The 20001-nt window shown below is 39.0% G+C and overlaps 1 protein-coding gene across 1 annotated transcript in view; it reads right to left on the reverse strand.

The window, feature by feature from the left end:
- Positions 1-428: 428 nt before the first annotated feature.
- Positions 429-20001, reverse strand: part of LOC149181384 (citrate synthase, mitochondrial-like) — a 105119-nt gene continuing 85546 nt past the window's right edge. Inside the window, exons 6-11 of the mRNA XM_089416603.1 lie at positions 5155-5256; positions 2543-2650; positions 2359-2409; positions 1367-1440; positions 1039-1090; positions 429-944 (exon numbers count right to left, since the gene is read on the reverse strand). Of these exons, the coding sequence (XP_089272729.1) occupies positions 840-944; positions 1039-1090; positions 1367-1440; positions 2359-2409; positions 2543-2650; positions 5155-5256 (492 nt within the window). The 3' untranslated portion in view covers positions 429-839. The remainder of the gene's footprint in view (positions 945-1038; positions 1091-1366; positions 1441-2358; positions 2410-2542; positions 2651-5154; positions 5257-20001) is intronic.

Below are 20001 nucleotides of genomic sequence, written 5' to 3' on the forward strand. Positions count from 1 at the left end.
AGTGGAGTTGAGTATTCAATTTTGTGGGCTTCAAGTAGTGAAGCGATTTTCTGAGTTTGCTGTAGCATATATCATTTTCAGATTTAACGAAAAAGAAGTAGCAGGTACAGATACTTTTACTTTTGCTGTTTGTACTTTTTCAGTGTGATGCGTTCAGTTTTTCAGTATATTGATCAAACTGCAGTTTTGATAGTAGTTCAAAGTAATCTAGCTGTTATAGTTTTAGAATCTGTGGCCATCCGCTGAAAATTTTAACAAACAAATGTTAGATGACTTACCGAACCTTCTTTACTATTCAGTTAATAGTTAGTCTTCAATCAAAACCACCTATAGAATCAGATCTAGCTAATCCTAATCCAAAGCTCCTGAGATAAATTTAATATTTCTAGGCAATTCACTGGCATTCCCAAAAGGAGCCCCTCTTCTACTTATCAAAGATCAATATAGAATTTTGTATTCCATTTTGTAAGAATCAATAACTAAAACTATAAAGACGTGTTACAGAGCAACTCCTGCATTGTTCATGGCAGGGTCCTCGTGTTCTTCTCAGTTATCAAAATTCTCTTTATTTAGTATGTTCCATATTTAGAGACGAAGGGCCTGGCCAAAAAAGTGAATAATAATACCGTGCAACATTTCAGAGCATTCTTATAGAAATTTCATTCCAGATAGGCTGTATAGTATATTATGAAATAGTCAAAGCAAAAATATTGGACAAATGACTACCACTCCGGAAGAAAAAATATGCCAAAACTGTAGAGCTGTAGGTATCTCAACTGCTCATATTGACCAATTTCTTACTAATCTCTCAGACAACTGAATGCTCATACAATGAATGATCAAGCACCTACTGCAGCTGCTTTATTGCAATAGCTCTCAAGCCAATCCATTGTAACACTTTTAGGCCTCTCAAGGGGTAATCCAAGAGCGCGATCCCAAATGAGCTGTGCACACCATCATTGATATTAAAATATTGAAAATTTTGTGAAGAGCTCACAAATGCAGTGACTTGAAAAATTGAATATTGAATAATAATACCTGAGATAAGGTACCAAGTGATCGGGACACCCCAAAAAGTACGGTAAAAAATCTGTAAAAATAGAAACAGTGTAAGCTCATTACCTGAGTTGAAAAAAGAGCGAATTAATCAATTCTTAAAGAATGAATTCAAGATACAAACTCTGCAACAAGAATTTGAAATTGAAGGTATGTAATTCAACCAACTTAACCAGCCAGGTATGCATGAACTGGAAAAACTCTCTCAACGCATAAATATTTAGGTATGATGTGATTCTAGAGCTTATACACCATACTATAATTACTACAAAATCAACAGACTTGAATATATCAAAGCCAGATCTCTGACCTGTCCTCAGATAAGCCGAAATGATTTAACAACACCCCACTATGCGCATCAACATTAGGCCATGGATTCTTCACCTGTAAAATATCCAGCAAACCATCATATGATGAATAATCAAGTAGGATGTCAATGTAAAGAAGACGACCTCTACTTTGAAATATAGTTTTGCTATCTATACACAAGATAACTGGAAAATTTTAAGAATTTCAACAATATGCAGCTCCAACCATGTTTTAATTCATAGTTCCTAAGACACTCCCACTGTTTAGCGGCCACTGGTTATAATCTCTAGTCCCACTGACCTATACTTGGTCATTTGTGTACATTAATAAAATTATTCTTATCGTTATTATCTAAAAACAGAACACTCTTAGAGGTATTCAAATAATTTATCCAAACAAATTAAGATGTTCAAAACAAGACATTTAATCCAAAACCGCAACATTGACTCTACTGCTCAGTGCAGAGGCTTAACTGCTAGCATAGTACAAACAAAATTGAAGTTTGCATACTTCATGAACTGCTTAATATAAAGAGAATAAGAGTAAAGAGAACAAAAAATTATATTCACAAAGTACTTCCTGTTAAAAGAAATTGTACGATAAGAAAAGTGTGGTAAAATCATATTTAAATAAAACCATTAATGCATCCAAACCATGAAACAAATAGCTTGCACAAAAGCAATATCCTGAATGCTGTAGCCTATATTGAAAGTATGCAAGTATCTAAAGACAGTATTTTCTATATCTAAGTGGGAAAAGCTGTTGTACAGCTAATAGTTTGCTCTCAAAATGTTTCAAAAAGATCTACTTCTACATGCAATATTCCTCTGGTCTCTTACTCTCCAGTCTCAAGGAAATTAAAAGGAATAATTAAAAAATAAGCAAAAAGAAAGAAACAAAGATTAATATCTTAATTCCTTAGCATTCATAACCTCATGTCAATTATCTACAAAGAAATTAGATAACTACTTTGAGACAAAATGAGTACCCTACCTTGCCCAGTTCTAAGAGAATTGGTGGAACCACCTCAAACAACTGAGAGACCTGTAAATAACCATTTTAAACCATTAACACAAAAAAGTACAATTTCAAGCATTATTTTCTTCAAAACAAAGTCGAGACAACACAAGCAATATGGAAGTGAATACATGACACATGAAAGGTATAAACTTCTCACCACTTTAAACAAGGGATCATCGGGCATGTATTTCAAAGCAAATTCCCTTTGGCATGTGTATCTTGGATCTGTTTTCCGTAGGACCCCATGCCCAAAACCTGGAACAACCTGTAACCACAGTTCCAAAAGGGTATATAAAGACAAAATTGATAATAATGTGGGAAAAACAAAGCTATTAACAGCACTAATTTGAGATCATAATCATTAAGTAATCTTAACAACATCATTATAAAAATATTTTCAATGGCAAAAAAAGGAATATGACCTCAGAAAAGAATACACCTACAAGTGTTTCAAGATAGGACTCACAAAAGTTAAAACACGAGGAATAATCTGAAAATGTGCTTCCAAATAAAGTAATATCCAATATCAGAATTGTAATGCTCCACTGACTAATTCTGCTATTTGTAAAAAAAATCGCTGAATAAGAAAATGATAAGCCATTGGAAAATTACATAGTCAAAAAGGATTTTGACGAGGATATGGAAATTTATTATATTCACAAAGAAAATAATAATGGAAGTAACAAACTTTATACTTCCCATTTCTATCATTTCCAAACAAGTATGCAAGATTCGTGAGCAGCTGCAGGTAGAAGGATGCCATTTTTGAAATCTGGATCACTTGAGTGTGTCATATCACACACATAGATGAAATATGTAGAAAATGTGAACCCGTAACATTTAAAACAATATAGTTTATGAAATCATGAGTCATTTGATACTCATCAAAGTCATAAGTCATGATAAGAACTTTTCCAAATTCAACATGATAGATTAGTGTCACACTGATGACCACAAATTGTTGAGTACAGTAATGCTTTGTAGCAGGAAATGCCGCACCAAGTGCCATACCAGTTGTTAGCACTCCTTAGTTTTCCCAAGGCTGAGAAAGGAAACCAAAGAGGTAACCACAGACCAACTTTTGACATGGTAGCTAGCCCTGCAAAATTAGAGAGGGCTCTCTCTAAATCGACCTCACAACCAATGGAAGTGACTGGAACATACTAGGGTTTTAGTCTAGTTATCAGCTCAGTAGGGTTTTAGTTTAGGGTTTGCTGGACAAAGAACACTAGGTTTAGGAACTAGGCCAAGTATTCCAAAAGATCAGTTGAACTTGGGGCAAGATAGGTGCAACCAGTGACACAAGTGATTTGTCATTGTAGTGTGGTGAGGAGGAAATCATATAGAAGGAGTTAAGTGAGCAGATGCATGAATTCACTTATCTAGAAGGAAAACATTTAAATGCTAATCTCAAACAAAACAAAACATTTAGATAATGATTTCCGTTTAAAAACTTAAGAGATAAAGCATAAGAAGAAGTGTAGATGGCTGCTAGAAAGATCAAATAATCAATTATATAAGAAAACATGAGAAAAACAGTGCCACTGACCACAACACATGAATCCCAGAAAAATAGCTGCAATTGTATATTAATTCTGCCAAAAATCAAGTACACCAGTTCCAAAATGTATCTACTTCTAGTATCCAACCCTCCCCAATGACTTGATTCTGACTACATATAGATGAAAAACAAGATTTCCCCTCTAAGGGGTCGAATCCTGCTCTATAGGAACTGATTTCATGATCCTCTCTAACTACTACCAAATCCTAGGGGAATCAAAAACAACCTTCCCCAATTAGCTAACTGATTGAGCTTATCTCTCAAGGCATTAATTACAAGATTCTTTACTATAGTAACCACTAACAAACCCATTTACATCAGAAAAAGTTATGTAACAACCATTTACATCAACCTAATTGACCTTTCACCATTACATGCAGTAAAACAACTTAATTCACAGAGGCGCAACAACTCTTTGCAAGATGATTTGGAGACCTTCCCGGATGAATTTTTTGCTGCAAAAGACATGGATGGAAAGCTGAGGATGTCCTCTACACCCTGGGGCCCTTAAGTCATCCAAAAACATGATTTTGACCTCCTCAAACTTGATCTCAAAACTAAGTGTCTAGAAAAGCAGCGAAACATTGGGGTCAAAGACGAACTGATATCTCTTTAACCATAACACCTGTGCAAAAACCGAAGTAGGTTTTTGTTACTTGGCTCGTGCTTGACAAAAACCTTCTTGGGTTTCTCAAAATTCCCTTCCAGATATTAGAAAAGCGTGCCAAGAAAACATGACTAAAACAAGAAAACAAATGCAGAATTTGATTTTTTGAAAATAAGCCCCAAAGATCATTGCATATTTCCCAAACCATGACAACTGTGCAGAAACAGAGAGGTTTTTGTTATTTAGTTCATGCTTGACAAAAACCTCTTTCACTTTTTCAAAGTTCATCTCCATTTGGTCATAAATCTCTTTTGAAAATGATGGTAAAAATAGAGTCAGAAGCGCAATGACTCTCTTGCAGCAACTTGTATTTTGGGCATATCTCTCAAATCATAAAGTATATTCAAAAACTGAGAGAGGTTATTGTTTTTGGGTATGTTATGAACAAAAACCTCCAATTTTCAAAAAAATAGGATACAACAAATACAATCATAAGTTTCAACAAACACAAAAATTAGGGTACAACAAATACTATCATAAGTTTCAAAAATCAGCAAGTCAACTAAAATCCCGACCATTTTATAAATTTGAAGATTGTCACCTGTCCACTTTTTAATGTCTTCCAAACATATTCCTTGAGTTGATCAGTGGTTACGTCTTTTCCAACTTCCACAACAACAGATTTAATCCAACGTAAAACCTCCTGCCACAAAAGTAAATATCAATAATAAGAACATGATAGAGGTACATCTAGTAAATATATCTCAAATATATTTAAATATGTTGTGTATGTTCAATGTGCATAAGAAAGTACTGGTGGAGGATACTAAAACAAAGATTTGATATTATTAAGAACCATCTTATGTCATTTAACTCAATCTCAAAGACGGACAATACTTTAAAATGCAAAAATACTGGGAACTTATAATTCCTTCTCCTATTAATAAGAGTTAGCATAAACTAAATCCATGATCCTATTAGTTTTTGGATATAATTTGGAACCTTTCATCCATCAGAACAAAGAATATTCAATACCACAACTACACTCAATTCAAAGACTCAGTAATTATTAAAAAGAAAAATCATGTCATGGACACAGTCAATTATAAATCATGAGCATCTTGACGCTGCAAAAATGTCATAAAAGGTGCGCAGTCAAACTTTTCAGAAGATGGCATATATGCCAGAGTGTTCAAAATACTACTTAAGAATAGCAACTTCAATCAATCAATGTCTAATACTCGAAGCTAATGATTTATCATGCACATCAAGCAAATCATTGCAGCAGATAATAAAAGAATCATAAATTGGTGCGATAAAGTAATCCATTGAAATGATAATTTAATTGCACCTAACATTTAGCAATAAATGGCCTTATCGTATCAAATTGAGAAGGTGGAAGAACCCCTGGGGGTTATATGCAACATCCAGAAATAAATTATTTCTAAACTATGGAACAATGAAAATGAATAAATACATCAAATAATTTATTTTTTAACTATAATACAAGGCTTATAGTTCTCATATTTCTCTTGTTAGAAAGTCCCAATCAGTGTACTCCGCAACCATCATGTACATAGGACCTCATGTATAAAGAGATCCCTATTTTGAATTATCGTCACAATGCATAGTATTCAAAACTAGAACCGGTGATCGGACTGGTCCATTTATCAAACAGGGTTTCAAACTGGGACTGGTCAAATCTCAATGAACCATTCTTTAAAAAAATACATGAAATAATTAATTTTTAATGAAAAAAACTATTTTTAAGATTTAAAACCATGATTCCAAACCAATAGAGACAAAATATGAAAAGTTTGTTCATCTATATACCATGTAAAGGTGACTATATCAAAATGGCACCAAGTGCAATATATATCACTTATCAGTAACAAAATACATAATCAATGACACTCTAAGAGGCCTCTAGAGTCCAAAAACAATGCTACAAGCTATGGGGCCACCGACCCACTACAATTCTACATATCAGTGATCAACATGATCACTTCTCATCATGATCAAACTTGGTTGAGTCTCGACTCTCAAACTTTTCAACTGCTTGAGTCACAAACTTCTCAGCTAGTTGAGTGACTTGACTCTCAAACTTATGAAGGTATTATGCCCTAATACTTCATTTGGTGCTCTACATGGCTTTACATGGTGTCCTATTCCAGCCACTTGTTTGAAATTGTAAATACCCAGTCTTTCAATAGATTTTTGGCAATATATCAAAATGGCACCGAGCGCAATACATATCAGCAACAAAATACATAATCAACAATGCTCTAAATGGCCTCTAGAGTCCAAAAACAATGCTACAAGCTATGGGGCCACTAGCCTACTACAATTCTACATATCAGTGATCAACATGATCACTTCTCGTCATGATCAAGCTTATTGGTTGAGTCTCGACTCTCAAACTTTTCAACTACTTGAGTCACAAACTTCTCAACTGGTTGAGTGACTTGACTCTCAAACTTATGAAGTATTCTGCCCTAATATGCCCTATTATTTCATTTGGTGCTCTAAATGGCTTTACATGGCCTCCTATCCCAGCCAAGTGTTGTTTGAAACTGTAAATATCCTCTCCTTCAATAGATTTTTGGCAATATTTACATATCATTTTGCCATCAATCATATCACAATGAGCCCATGCAATATTCTTGGCTTTTGGAGGCATGGTGGCTACTACTCAACCCAAACTCTTAGTCGTTCCACTACTTTGGCAAAAACTCAACACTCTCCAAGCTCACAATGAAGCTGACAAAAACTCCAAATGAGATGTGTGAGGCAAATGAGAGGGTATACATCCTTTTAAAGGCTTGAAGGGGCTGTTTTTGGAGGGAAACAACCCCTAGTCACAAAACAGCTTCAAAAAGCACAAAACCGCCTTCCAGTCAGCTTGGTAATAAACCGACTGGTTTATGGCCAATAAGACCCCAAATCCCTAGCCTGCAGAAATTAAAACTACTTTTTCTACCGGTCAGATAGCTTGGCCCAATGAACCCGATCACAAGCACAACCAACAACATTGAATCATATGTGACATACGTCCATATCTATTACTCGTATGTGAGTTCAATGGGTTTCCAAGCTTGATATTAAGATTATTCTTTCTTTATCTCATTTATTTAAGTGGCGCGCGCATGTATTGTTTCATAATTAATTGTTTTGTTGTCATTTCAAAACTTGTAACAATGGCATATTGATTCTCAACATTTGGCATTGTCAAAAATGGAAATTGACAAAGTAAAACTCCTAATTTGGTTGACAACAACACTTAAACATTTGGCATATGTTGCAGCTTTAGAATTTGACAATAGAGAAACTCCCAATCTAATTGGTGATAACATTTGGAGAGTAGTAAGTAAGTATATTAACTTGGTCGGTGGCAATAGCGAGGTTAAAAAGGGTGAGGTTGTGTTGACGGTGCTGGACCCGCCAACATTCAGGGGATCTCCCTGGTATGAAGTTTCAACTAAACCTCACACCATTTGGTGTAGGAGTCCCATCCAGTACGATGGCCCGATTGCCATTATCTTAAAGATATGCCTTAGCTCTTGCTTGTTAGCACATGAGAGTGTTTCACTTAGTCTTCGAACAACGAGGAGTCCCATCCAGTACGATGGCCCGATTGCCATTATCTTAAAGATATGCCTTAGCTCTTGCTTGTTAGCACATGAGAGTGTTTCACTTAGTCTTCGAACAACGAGGTTCGCGTGCCTGGTGAGTGCTTAGTGTCGCTTGTGTCAAAGTTCTTTCACTACAGAGGGAACGGGTGGAAGTGAGTCTCAGGTTGAAAGGGAATAGTCCCAACTCTGCTAGATACAGACAACACAACAAAACATAAGCAACTTCCGGTGGAGTAGTCCACACGGATCCGACAGTCACAAACACAAGGTGAATAGATAGCACGTACAACACCCAACAGAATAGTCCACATGGGTGCGATAGGCGTTATAACAAGTTTACAAGAATGAATCTGTTGAGTGTCCGGCGAGATAGCCCACATGGGCAAGACAACGTTAGAAATTGATACAACACATTCCAATAGCGTATGTACTAAAACAACCGAAATAGTTCAATTGTCTTAATACAGGTTAAAGCAACATGCATTACAAGCGTTCAAAGAATAGTCTTACAAACGAATACAATACATGTGTAAAAATGTGCTGGCTCGTTAACAGGCTTTTGAATTAAGTAAAAGTTCCAAGACACATCCATACACCATTACATCACTAACCTTGATAGCGGGGCGTTGGAGCCACTGCTCGCTCCTCAAAGAAAATATTACAGACTCTCAAGGCTATGTGGGAGGATCCAAGGTGAAAAGTCCTTTGCATGTACAAATGAGGGCTATATATAGCCAAGGGTGAAACTGACCTTTGTGGCTGTTCCACTTCCCCCATGATTGTTTGACTTACATGATTCTTCAACTTTACATGTGGGTCTCTTGGACTTCCACGTATATTACATTGATTACAACAGTATAGCCCACAATAGTTATGTGGTCGGGATGACTCATGACATGACTCGACACAATAGTGCTGGTATGTTCATGTTGCTGATGGTGTCCATGTCAAGCTGCAGTGCTGCTGAGTGATGAATGTGCTCTTGGTGTATCATAGCTTCAACTCCTCATAGCAAGGTGTGCGCAGTCTTCAAGGGTCTTGGTTTTTGCTTGATGTTGCACGTGCATGTCTCTCCTTCGCTTGTACTTGGCATGCTCCATGTGTTTGTCCGTTCGCGAATGAGTCTCCTAGCATGCGCTCCTTGTTCATCCTGTTCGTCGTCACGCTATGTCTCATCCATGTACCTGTATCTGTAATCACTCATGATGAGACGATATCAAATCCAGAAATCTTCTAGTCTACCATGTTGCATCATCTTTCGTTTTCGGATGCAGGTGACCAAGAGAGAGGACAAGGCTCTGAAACTACACAAAGCACATTTCAAGACGAGATGTGGGCTCCGGGCACTGTCAATGAAAATTGCACAGAGGTCACTGGTAGGCTGGGATGAGCAGTCCAGATCAACAGTGATTATCTATGGGATCTGGCTCGGCTGGAGGGCAGATCTGCGCAAGTTTTCCAGGGAGACAGTGCAGGCAGCAAGGGGACACTGGCAGTGAAAATTTCACAAATTCTCTGGGGAGGTTGGCAGCGAGTTGCGGGAGGCTGCTGGCCAAAACTGCGCAGAGCTGGGAGGCAGGCCTGCAGGACATCCCTACGCAGTTTCTAGGCTAAGCGAGATGCAGGGCAGCTGGGAGGTAGCCCATGAAAACTATGCAGTTTTAAGGAGGAGCAGCAGGCCGACTATCAAGGTGGCTGGCTGACAGAACTGCACAAATTTCGAGGACAATGCAGTGATAGGCAGCAAGTGTCTATCTGACATGTCTGCGCAATTTCTTTAGTCAATAGAGGTGGGCATGTTTGGTATCTTTTGCGCAATTTTTTGGAGTGAAGCCTGGGGTCACTGCCCGGTCAAACTCTCTGGTTGATTAGCTAGAGGCTTGATGGCTTTGTTTGCGGGAAACATAGATTGAGATGGCTCGCTGAGAAACTTATGTGTTTTTGGGTGACAGTCAGTTGGGTCGACACCAGGATTGCGCAATGCAGGCTGCTTGGGAGGCAACCTCAAGCTCTACACAATTCTGGGTAGCAGTACATGATCATTGAGAGCTGAGATTGCGTAGTGTAGCTCAACGAGGGTCTAGTTGTTGGAGGGTGGTCCAGTCGACAAAGTTTCAACAAAATGACTAAGTGTGTGAACGAGTGACTTCGTACATGCATGACCTTGCGAACACACACTCAACATGACTTGACGACAAGACACCTCGAACCATCAAGACAACATACACTCAATGTGACTGACCAACGGGTGCGAGTGACACTTGTGATAGATCGTTGAACGACCGCGATGACACTTGCGCGACAGTGTTTACAACATTGTGTGTGAGTGTGATAGATGTTTACATAGCGAGCACAACTCAAACAAAACCTTCAACATCACCAGAACGAGGTCGCAAGCATGACATAACAATCAACATGCCAAAGATGACAGTTGGTCAAACAAGTGAAAAGGAAGCAAGACATGTAGAAGAAACACATAAAATGACTTTTCGTGTTTGCACACATGCATGTTACTGAGGACAAGATGATATGACAATGACAAGCAGTCCTGCAAACTCAACTAAGAGGTGTATTTCGAAAGGTGTTCTTTACTTGCCATACTTACCCTCAAGATGATCATGCATCCGACGGAGCTTGCATGCGGTCCTGATCTTTTCCATTACTTGGTTCCTTGGTCCTTCTCCTCGACTCCTTGGAAGCGATTTTAGCATGTCACCTTTTCTTGTAGTCACTAAGAGCTAGATCTGCGCAATTTCAACAGATAGCGACTGCTGTCAGAATGAGGCCCTGGTAGGCCCGTCTGCGCAGTTTCTGCATGCAAGACAGACAGGGCAGCTTGGACAAAATTCCATAGTTTTGAGGCGCAGTTTTGTGGCACAAGACACTGTTGCAGGATGGGGGTTTTGGGAGGACACCTCCTTGCAATTTCTGAGTTTAGTGCAGCTAGACTGCTCTGCGTATTTCTGGAGAGCAGCGCTGGCTGCCTGACTGTTCTGCGTATTTTTGGAGAGCAGTGTTGGCTGGAGTCTTTGCGGGGTATAGGGTTTCAACAGGCAAGGGAGGTTGGTGTCTCTGCGGGTTGCGGAGTTTCAACAGGCAAGGGAGGAAGCTTTGTGGTTGCAGAAGCAAAGCACACAGTTTAGGGAAGCTGGATGAGGCTAGGTTGCTCGAGAAAATGGCTAAGTGTGAGATCAATGAAACATATGTAAGCAGTGATAGGACTCGACTGTGATCGCAGATGGACACTTAGTGTCACAACGTAGACCATCCAGAATGCATAAGACATACTTTGCTTGATGCAACAACCTTCGTGACAAGAGTGAGTTAAGTGAGTGTGAAACATGTCTATGTGATGACAACTACTCATGCGCACATGCTTTCCCTTGAAGCAAAACAACATTCCCTTTGCATGACAAACAATAACCCCTATGCCCAAAGATGACACAGGTTGCATAAAGATGAGAACACAGACAACTCTTAAGATCAAGGTCGAGAGCTTGAAATCATCATCTTACCAACAAGTGACCAAGGGTGATTGATCGCAGGATCCAAGGTAAGATCCGAAATTTGCATGCGAGCCAAAAGTTTGGAGAGTAGTTTGTTTTATAATACATTATTAAAATAAATAAAATATTATAAAATTATTATTATTATTTTAATTACAAAAAATTATATATATATATATAATAAGATTCTCAATCATGGATATTCATTGATGTGATCAGAGAGAATTTTAATAGATAAATAAGATTTGTTACAATATCATGGCTTATCAATACCACATGCTCAAAAAACCATTACACATTTTATATCACACTAGTTCACAAAATTTATTTAAAGATAAATTTCAATCTTTGATTTATAAATACTATTAAGTATATTTTATAATGTTCTATGGAAGTTAAATATTCGCCATCCACTTAATAATTATTCATAACTAAATTAAAATTTTAAAAACTCCAATCCAAAATAAACACACCTATCAACTAAATAAAATTAAATAATAAAAAATTGTAAATTTTACGATAAATAAAATAAAATAAATTAATCAATATAAAGATATAAAATATAAATATTTAATTATAAAATCTTAATGTTTAAATTTTTTTATAATACTTCAATTATTTGTAATTTGATGATATAGAATATATATAATATTTTATTTGAACACTTGGCGACACACTGGTAGAACTCCAGCGCTCTAAATGGACCTTGTTTTGTGAAAAGCAAGTCTAACCTTTCCGGAAGTATTGTTCAATTCTTTGATCATCGTGTTTTCCACACTAGCTTGTGTGAAAGATGTAGTCCCTACCATTCTCTTGATCGGTCAGCACACATTCCAGGCCAAGTCAACCCCAGTTGTTTAGATTGGGGATGAGGGGTATATTGGTGCACGAGTAATATGACTGTCAGAGTTTAAGTTTCATCTCTGGTGTTGCTCCACTGGTAGCAAGCTTGGACAGTACCCCGACGGAGTCACGCAGGAACACAAGCATCGCTCCGCTACCAGCAAGCCTGATCAGTACCCCGACGGAGTTACTTGCATCACCTCTCTACGCAGGAAGCCTTTCTCTTCTTTCGCCTTATTCATTTTTCATTCATTTTTTTTTCAAAAACCTGTGCGTAGGCACTTATTTATTTCAGAGGCGAAAGAGGGATCCCGATTTATTGAAAGCATAAAAGGTTGCTCCTTCAGAGAAGTATGTTATGTATACCTTTGACATACTTGTTAAGGTTTCCCCCCTCACCTTACTCTACTTGACTGAGTTGACAAGTGTTAACCCAAAAGAACCGATTAGAGTAGGCGGTAATAGTTAACAGTGCAAGCGTTGTGTTTTCACCAAGCCTCACTCTGAACAAAACGTATTTTCCATCAAGGCATCATCGACTAAAGACAAAAATTTCTTCATAAAGAGAGAGGACAACACATAACCAGATGTTGATAGCTGTACAAGTCCTCTTAGATTTGCCCAGCTTGTCTCAAGAGCAAGCAAGCAAAACAAACCAAGTAAGCAAGCAAACAAATATGCAAACCAGAAAGCAAACCAAAGCAAGAAGCAAAGACTACTCTACTCCTACGCTAAACAATGCATGGGCCTACTCACGTGAAGTGATATTTCCAATGCAGCCACTGACGCATTGGATGGCCCATGTTGGTGAAGGCATGGTTCGCGAGAAGCACAGTCAAGCAAACCAGCAAACATGAAAGATATAACAATGAAGACCAACACACTCTGAGTTTAAATGCGTCCACAAAAAAGAAAAAAGTGAAAGCACAAGACAAACACTTTGTGGACTTACCATGGTGCTGTGACACACTACGTACAGATGATAAGCATATGCACTCTCTTGACTGTGACAGACAAGCAAACATGAGAAAAAGAGACAACTTACGCCTTGCAAGTGTGCTTGTTGTGAATGATTCCTCTAGTGCGTAAGCAATGGGATCATGTGATTCCGGTGGAGGAAGTGAAATCTGTGTGTTGGATTGATCTTCAGTGCATACAGATGAGTGATGAGGAGCCTTGGGTGTTTCACAAATTTCTGATCGGAAGTGGAACTAACCTCAAGACAGCGAGGGCCTGACATAACCATCAGCTCAGGCTAAAGTGCCTCGACAGCTTGCGGGGTTTCCACTTCGTCAATAGATAGATCATCAGAGACCAGTGGCATAGACAAATTAACAAGGAGTGAATCCACATCGTGATCAAATGAAGCAGTACAAAGATCACGACAACCATGATTAGAAAATTTAGGATGTTTGTCGGCATCCTCATGATTTGATGAATCATACTGAGCGGTAAATGAGAAGCAAGATTGTTCACCCTCTGCGTTTCTGGAAAAAGTAGATGAAACGTCAAAGTCGATTCTCAATGAAAGATTTGTCCTCTTTGCTATCAAATGATGGACTGACATTAGGTGTGTTCCGCGAATGGTCGGAAGTAGCTGCATCCGTGGATGGATTTACACAAGGGAAATCAGAGATAGCAGAATCACCAGAGATGTCAAGAAAAAGCGGAGGAGGTGCGGACAAAAGGAGGTCATCCTTTACCGCGGGTTCATGTTTAGATTCCTGCACACACTCATCATGAATGATAGCACAGGTTGGCTGCACAACATCAACTCCGTCGATAGCTCGATCCTCGTTCACAACACGTGTGGAGTCTGATACAGAAGAACACAAGACAGTACAATCCGGAGGATCAATGGAACGCGACGACAGAGGTTGAGGGTGTTGAAGAAAGTGTAACTAGGTTCGGTCTTCATAATGACATGATCTTTGTAAACAATGTAATAAAAGGAAATAAATTATTTTTATATGCCTTGCTACATGGGTCTCATGAGAAAGAAGTGTCACTAGGTGAAAGACTTCTTGATGTTTTTAGGATTTATTTATATGTCAGAGTCATGTCATGTGTATAGAAACTCTTCATGAGTTTACGTAAATGTAAACAAGTCAACAAAGTTATGAAGAAGCCCTCCAAAGACCAAGCATAATCCTCCTAGAAGTTTGCAAGCGAAAAAGAGAAAGAATTCTTCATGTCATCTTCAATATGAATTAGAATGCATAATTAAAAGTCATGTCGGCTTGGGCAATAGACACATCCTCTCACACACTCAAGTCGGCTCAAATATAGTAGGCTCACTACTATAAATACCCATCTAGGGTATCTGCAATTAGAAGACACAGATCTCGGGTTTCTCTCTTTGAAATTTCGCATTTTGAATGGAGGAATAAATCTGCACTACAGGCATGTATTCGGATAAGGGCTTCACTGCACCTTCTATGGGTTTAAGTTGCAGGCAAGCTATGAATAGAGGAGCAGACAGGACTTCGACATACCTATGAATGATACAATCAAGACCAGATCTCGGATGAATGAAAGGACTGCGAATGGAGCAATAATCTCACTGTCTCGTGCCACAGTCTTGATGAGCCGCAGCAACAACAAGGATAATCAAGTCTTGGATGAGGACACAGCATGATCTTAAGTTATGGAACATATTCTCGACATACTTATAGATGCATCCAACTGGATCTCGAAGAGATGAAGTAGAGATCTTATACTAATAGATCTCAGATGGATGATGGAGAGAGGACTGCGTATAAGATCACAGTATTGGCATGAAATCTGGGTTAATAATCTCAGTGGATCTGCTTCATAAGCATGAGGATCTTGGAACCCTTATTGTCCTAAAGGTGCAACCTCAGTCTCATGTATCTTGCGTAATTAAATTTAACGAGAATTTCGGAAATATCTGGAAGTCTGAGCACTATGAGAAGCAGTGGCGAGGTTTTCAAGCAGTGTCAAGTACTGCTGCAGTAATGACAGTGTTGGTTACATGATCTGAAATTCACTCGTGAGTGACCTCAGTTAGATAATTAATGAATGAAGGTATTACAGACTCATGTGCTGGTGTGTGTCTATGTTATTTTAAGCAACGGATCGATCAGATTGCAAAATACACAAACACTGGAAAATGGAAAACAAGTATGGAAAAACATAGTAAGCAAATGCAAGAACACAACAATGAATAAGGAGTTCACCCTATTCTCCAGGGCTACATCTTCGGTTCAGCTCTCAGTGGTGGCCTTCTTTTATTGTGTCTTTAAAGCAGAGGGTTATAATGAGGAGCTCAATTTGAGTCTCCTGAAACAGAGGATGTTGGTAGGGTGGTTCTTGGATTCCCCAAGCCACTAGAGTGCATAGACTCTTTTCCTTTCCAAATCTTGACCTCTCTGGTCTTTAATGGGAGGAGCCCAATGTGGTGCTCAATTCCCGATAGATCCTCATAGGGATTACTTGTCTGCTCGATGCTGCCTTACACTGCGGGTCAACTCGACTTTTTGTTTTTCTGCTTCTTGCTTCACTGTTCTTCCTCTATGGTTCTTCCTTCTTCTTTCTCGGTCTTTTCTCGTCTGTTCATGGCTTAAAGCCAATCTGTCCTCGACTGTTTGTTTCCTCTTACGCCCATTCAGTTTGCCTGCTGCTGTTCGTTTGGAGTTCCCTGCCTCTGCATCATCGCCAATGTCTCACAGGGAGTGGCCACTTGTCCTCTCATGAACTGCGCCAACTCTTCCTTGACGGTTCGGTATTTTCGGTTACGTTGTGGAATGACTCATCCGCCAACTCAGTGGTCAAATCGGATGTCAAACTTCTTTATGCCGCGGCTTAATCCCCTGTCAAATCCAATTCCTCCATCGGACACAATCTCCACTGTCAGATCTGGAGCCCCCAGATCCTACGACATTCACTCATTTCGCACGGTTGACTTGCTCGACCGTTAGCGCGCGATGAGCGGCGGTTTTCTCTCTCATCCGTCGGACACGCGTCGGGCGCTGAATGGAATCGCTCGTTTTTCTCCAAATCCGCTTACCGCCCAAGGATGCCTCCAATATATACCGCCGGTTTTCGGAGCGCGGGTCCCGCCTTTCGCCTTAACACTTTCTCCACGATTTCCCGGCTTCCCATGCGACCGAGCGCTTCGGGGCTTTTCCTTTTCGAGCATCAGAAATGCCCTCTGTTTCCCGATCCGAGCTTCCCAAGTGCCAGTTTTGCCTCCTGCGCGATTTCCATGGGCCTCGATCAACGCGCTTTGACCAAGGTCCTTGTCGTTCCTCGCTGGCTGCAAACTGCTACTGTCCAGAGGTTTTCCTGATCGCTCTTTGCATAAATTTGAAGTCTGTCCTGATTTGATACAGTCATGGCACCTTGATAATCTTTATGGATCCAATTCGGATCACGGCCTTCCCACTGAAAAAGCTTTTGGACCACCAAAAGTTGGTTTTCAAGCATCGACTAAGTGAGGGTACAATTGTCTCACTTGTCCAATCTCTATCCACTTTGCACTGCTCGGCTTTGAACCTTTGAGCCCAACTCTGAGGTACTCAACATCTCCTCTACGCGTCGTCCTCACCTTCTTGTCCAGAACTGTGTCTTCCTACAATTCATTAAGATATTCAGGTAGCAGGTCATCAATAGAAGGCAATTGACTCTGCTCTTCGGGATCCTCAATTAGTGAGGGTTCAAATAATCTCAAGCAATCTGCATTTACGACTGAGTAGATGTGCATGTAAGTTGGTAGATCAAGGCGAAAAGCATTTTCACCAATCTTCTCAAGTATCTTGAAGGGTCCATACCTGATAGGCTTTAGCTTTTTACCTTCACCTTGCATCCTGTCCTTGCTGATGTACAACCAGACTTGGTCACCAACTTGGAAACTATGCTCCATCCGATGCTTGTCATGCCTTGCCTTGTATTTGGCTTGGCTCTTTTCCAGCTGTTCCTGTACTGCCTGGTGGATCTCTTGGATTTGTTCAATGAACCTAGTTGCCCTGTCCACATCACTGTGTCCCTCAACTGTGGTGTCTTTACCAAAGACAAAATCCAAAGGATACCTTGGTGTGAAACCAAAATAGGTCTCAAAAGGAGATCTCTGTGTAGAAGAATGTTTTGCTCTGTTGTAAGCATGTTGCACAAAACACAAATGTTCATCCCACAACTTAGGTTGTTTGCTGCAATATGCTCTGAGTAACTGGATCACTGTCCTGTTAACTACTTTTGTCTGGCCATCAGTTTGGTGTCCATTAGTTCCCACAGACTTGACCAAAACTTCCCCACAAATCGGGTGTCTCGATCAGATACTATGGAAGTGGGTAATCCAAAATGAACCCATACATGTTCAAAAAATAGTTTTGCAGTTTGTTCAGTCGTAACCTGTTTATTACAAGGTATCAAAATACACAATTTGCTGAACCTATCCACAACAACATACAGATAATCATGACCTTTCCTAGATTTAGGCAGTCCTCCAACAAAATCCATGGAAACACTTTCCCAAGGGTGGGAAGGAACTGGTAGTGGAGTGTACAAGCCTAATTTTCTGTTGTTGGGCTTGCTTTTAGCACACATACTACACCCTCTTACATACCTAGAAACTGTCTCATTCATTTTTGGCCAATAACAAAATCTTTGCAGTTGTGCAACTGTTTTACTTACCCCAAAGTGACCTAATATTAGAGAAGTGTGTGCTTCTCGAATTATCTTTATTCTTTTAGTTTGTGGAATGCATAACTTCCCACAATGGTATAAGAGTCGGTCCTTTACATGATAGTCCAATTCTTCTACTCTTTTGCCTTGACTTAAAGTTGCATATACATCTTTAAAGTCTATATCTTGAGCATATTGTTCAATGTAGCTCTCATGTAACATAGAATTATGCTTAAGTATAGTAGATGCATTTATAATGGGTCCAGATAACATATCTGCAACTTTATTATGTATGCCCTTTTTATATCTGATGACTAAATGAAACTGTTGTAGAAACCCCATCCATCTATAGTGTCTTGATTGCTGCAACTTAGTTTGAGAGTGTAGATATTGAAGTGGCTGATGATCAGTATGTATTACTGTCTCTTTGCCCATTAAGTAATGTTTCCACTTTTTCACACTCTGTACTAATGCATACAATTCTTTATCATATGTAGGATAGTTAACTACTACAGAATTAAATGTCTCAGAATGATAACATATGGGTTTATCGTGCCGTGTCAACACTGCTCCCATGGCATAGTCACTGGCATCCGTTTGGATCTCAAATGGTTTTTGAAGATCAAGCAGTGCTAGTACAGGTGTTGTACTAATCTTTTCTTTCAAGGTGTCGAAGGCTTTCTGCTGTTTGCCTCCCCACTGAAACACCTTGTTCAATCCCGTTAAAGCATGTAAGGGAGCTGCAATTAAGCAAAAGTTAGAAACGGACTTTCTCCAATATTGTGCTGCTCCTAAGAAGCTTCTAACTTCTGTAGCAGATTTGGGTTTAGGCTAGTTCAAAATCACTGCCACTTTAGAGGGATCTATCTTCAATTCACCACCCCCTACTATATGACCCAAATAATTCAGAGATGTTTTGCCAAATTCACATTTTGAGAGTTTAACATAAAGTTTTTCTCTTTTCAAAACATCTAGTGTTTGCTTAACATGCTTTAAGTGTTCTTCCCATGTTTTGCTAAATATCAGAATGTCATCCAGATACACAATAACAAAATCATCAAGAAAAGGTCTGAGTACATCATTCATTAATCTCATGAAAGTAGCAGGAGCATTAGTTAAGCCAAAAGGCATAACCAACCACTCATACAATCCTTGCTTTGTCTTGAAAGCAGTCTTCCATGTATCTTGTTCTGCAACTTTGACCTGATGGTATCCACTATGCAAGTCTAACTTGGAAAAATAAACATCTTCTTTCAATTGATCCAAAAGATCATCTATGCGAGGAAGGGGATAACGATTTTTGATTGTTATCTTATTCAGTGCTCGGTAATCAATGCACATTCTTCATGAGCCATCTTTTCATTCTCACCAAAACGATTGGTGACCCACATGGTGATGTGCTAGGTTTGATGAACCCTTTCTTGAGCAACTCTTGCACCTGCTTCTTGATTTCAGCATTTTCTAAAGCAGACAACCTATACATTCCAATGTTAGGCAATGGAGCATCTTGCTGCAAACTAATATCATGTACTATTTCCTTTTTGGGTTGCAGACCTTTAGGTTCTTGAAACAAGATATCATACTCTAAAACAACATTTTCTAAATTAGCTTCTTGTTCAGCATTACAGCCTTCAAATACATTGGTTTTATCAGGTTTCTTTTCCATTACAACAATTAGTAAGAATTGTTTGCATGAATTTATCATTCTTTTCATTTGCCCTGAGTTTATGAGAGTATAATTATTCTTGAGCTTATGAGCTCTTACAAAGTATTCGATTCCATCATTAACAAGTAGATACTTGTTCTCAACTCTATAGAAAATAG

This window comes from Pinus tabuliformis, chromosome 3_2 (genome assembly GCF_031772625.1).
Source record: "Pinus tabuliformis cultivar Carrire ecotype Pingquan chromosome 3_2, CPIR1, whole genome shotgun sequence".
NCBI lineage: Eukaryota > Viridiplantae > Streptophyta > Pinopsida > Pinales > Pinaceae > Pinus > Pinus tabuliformis.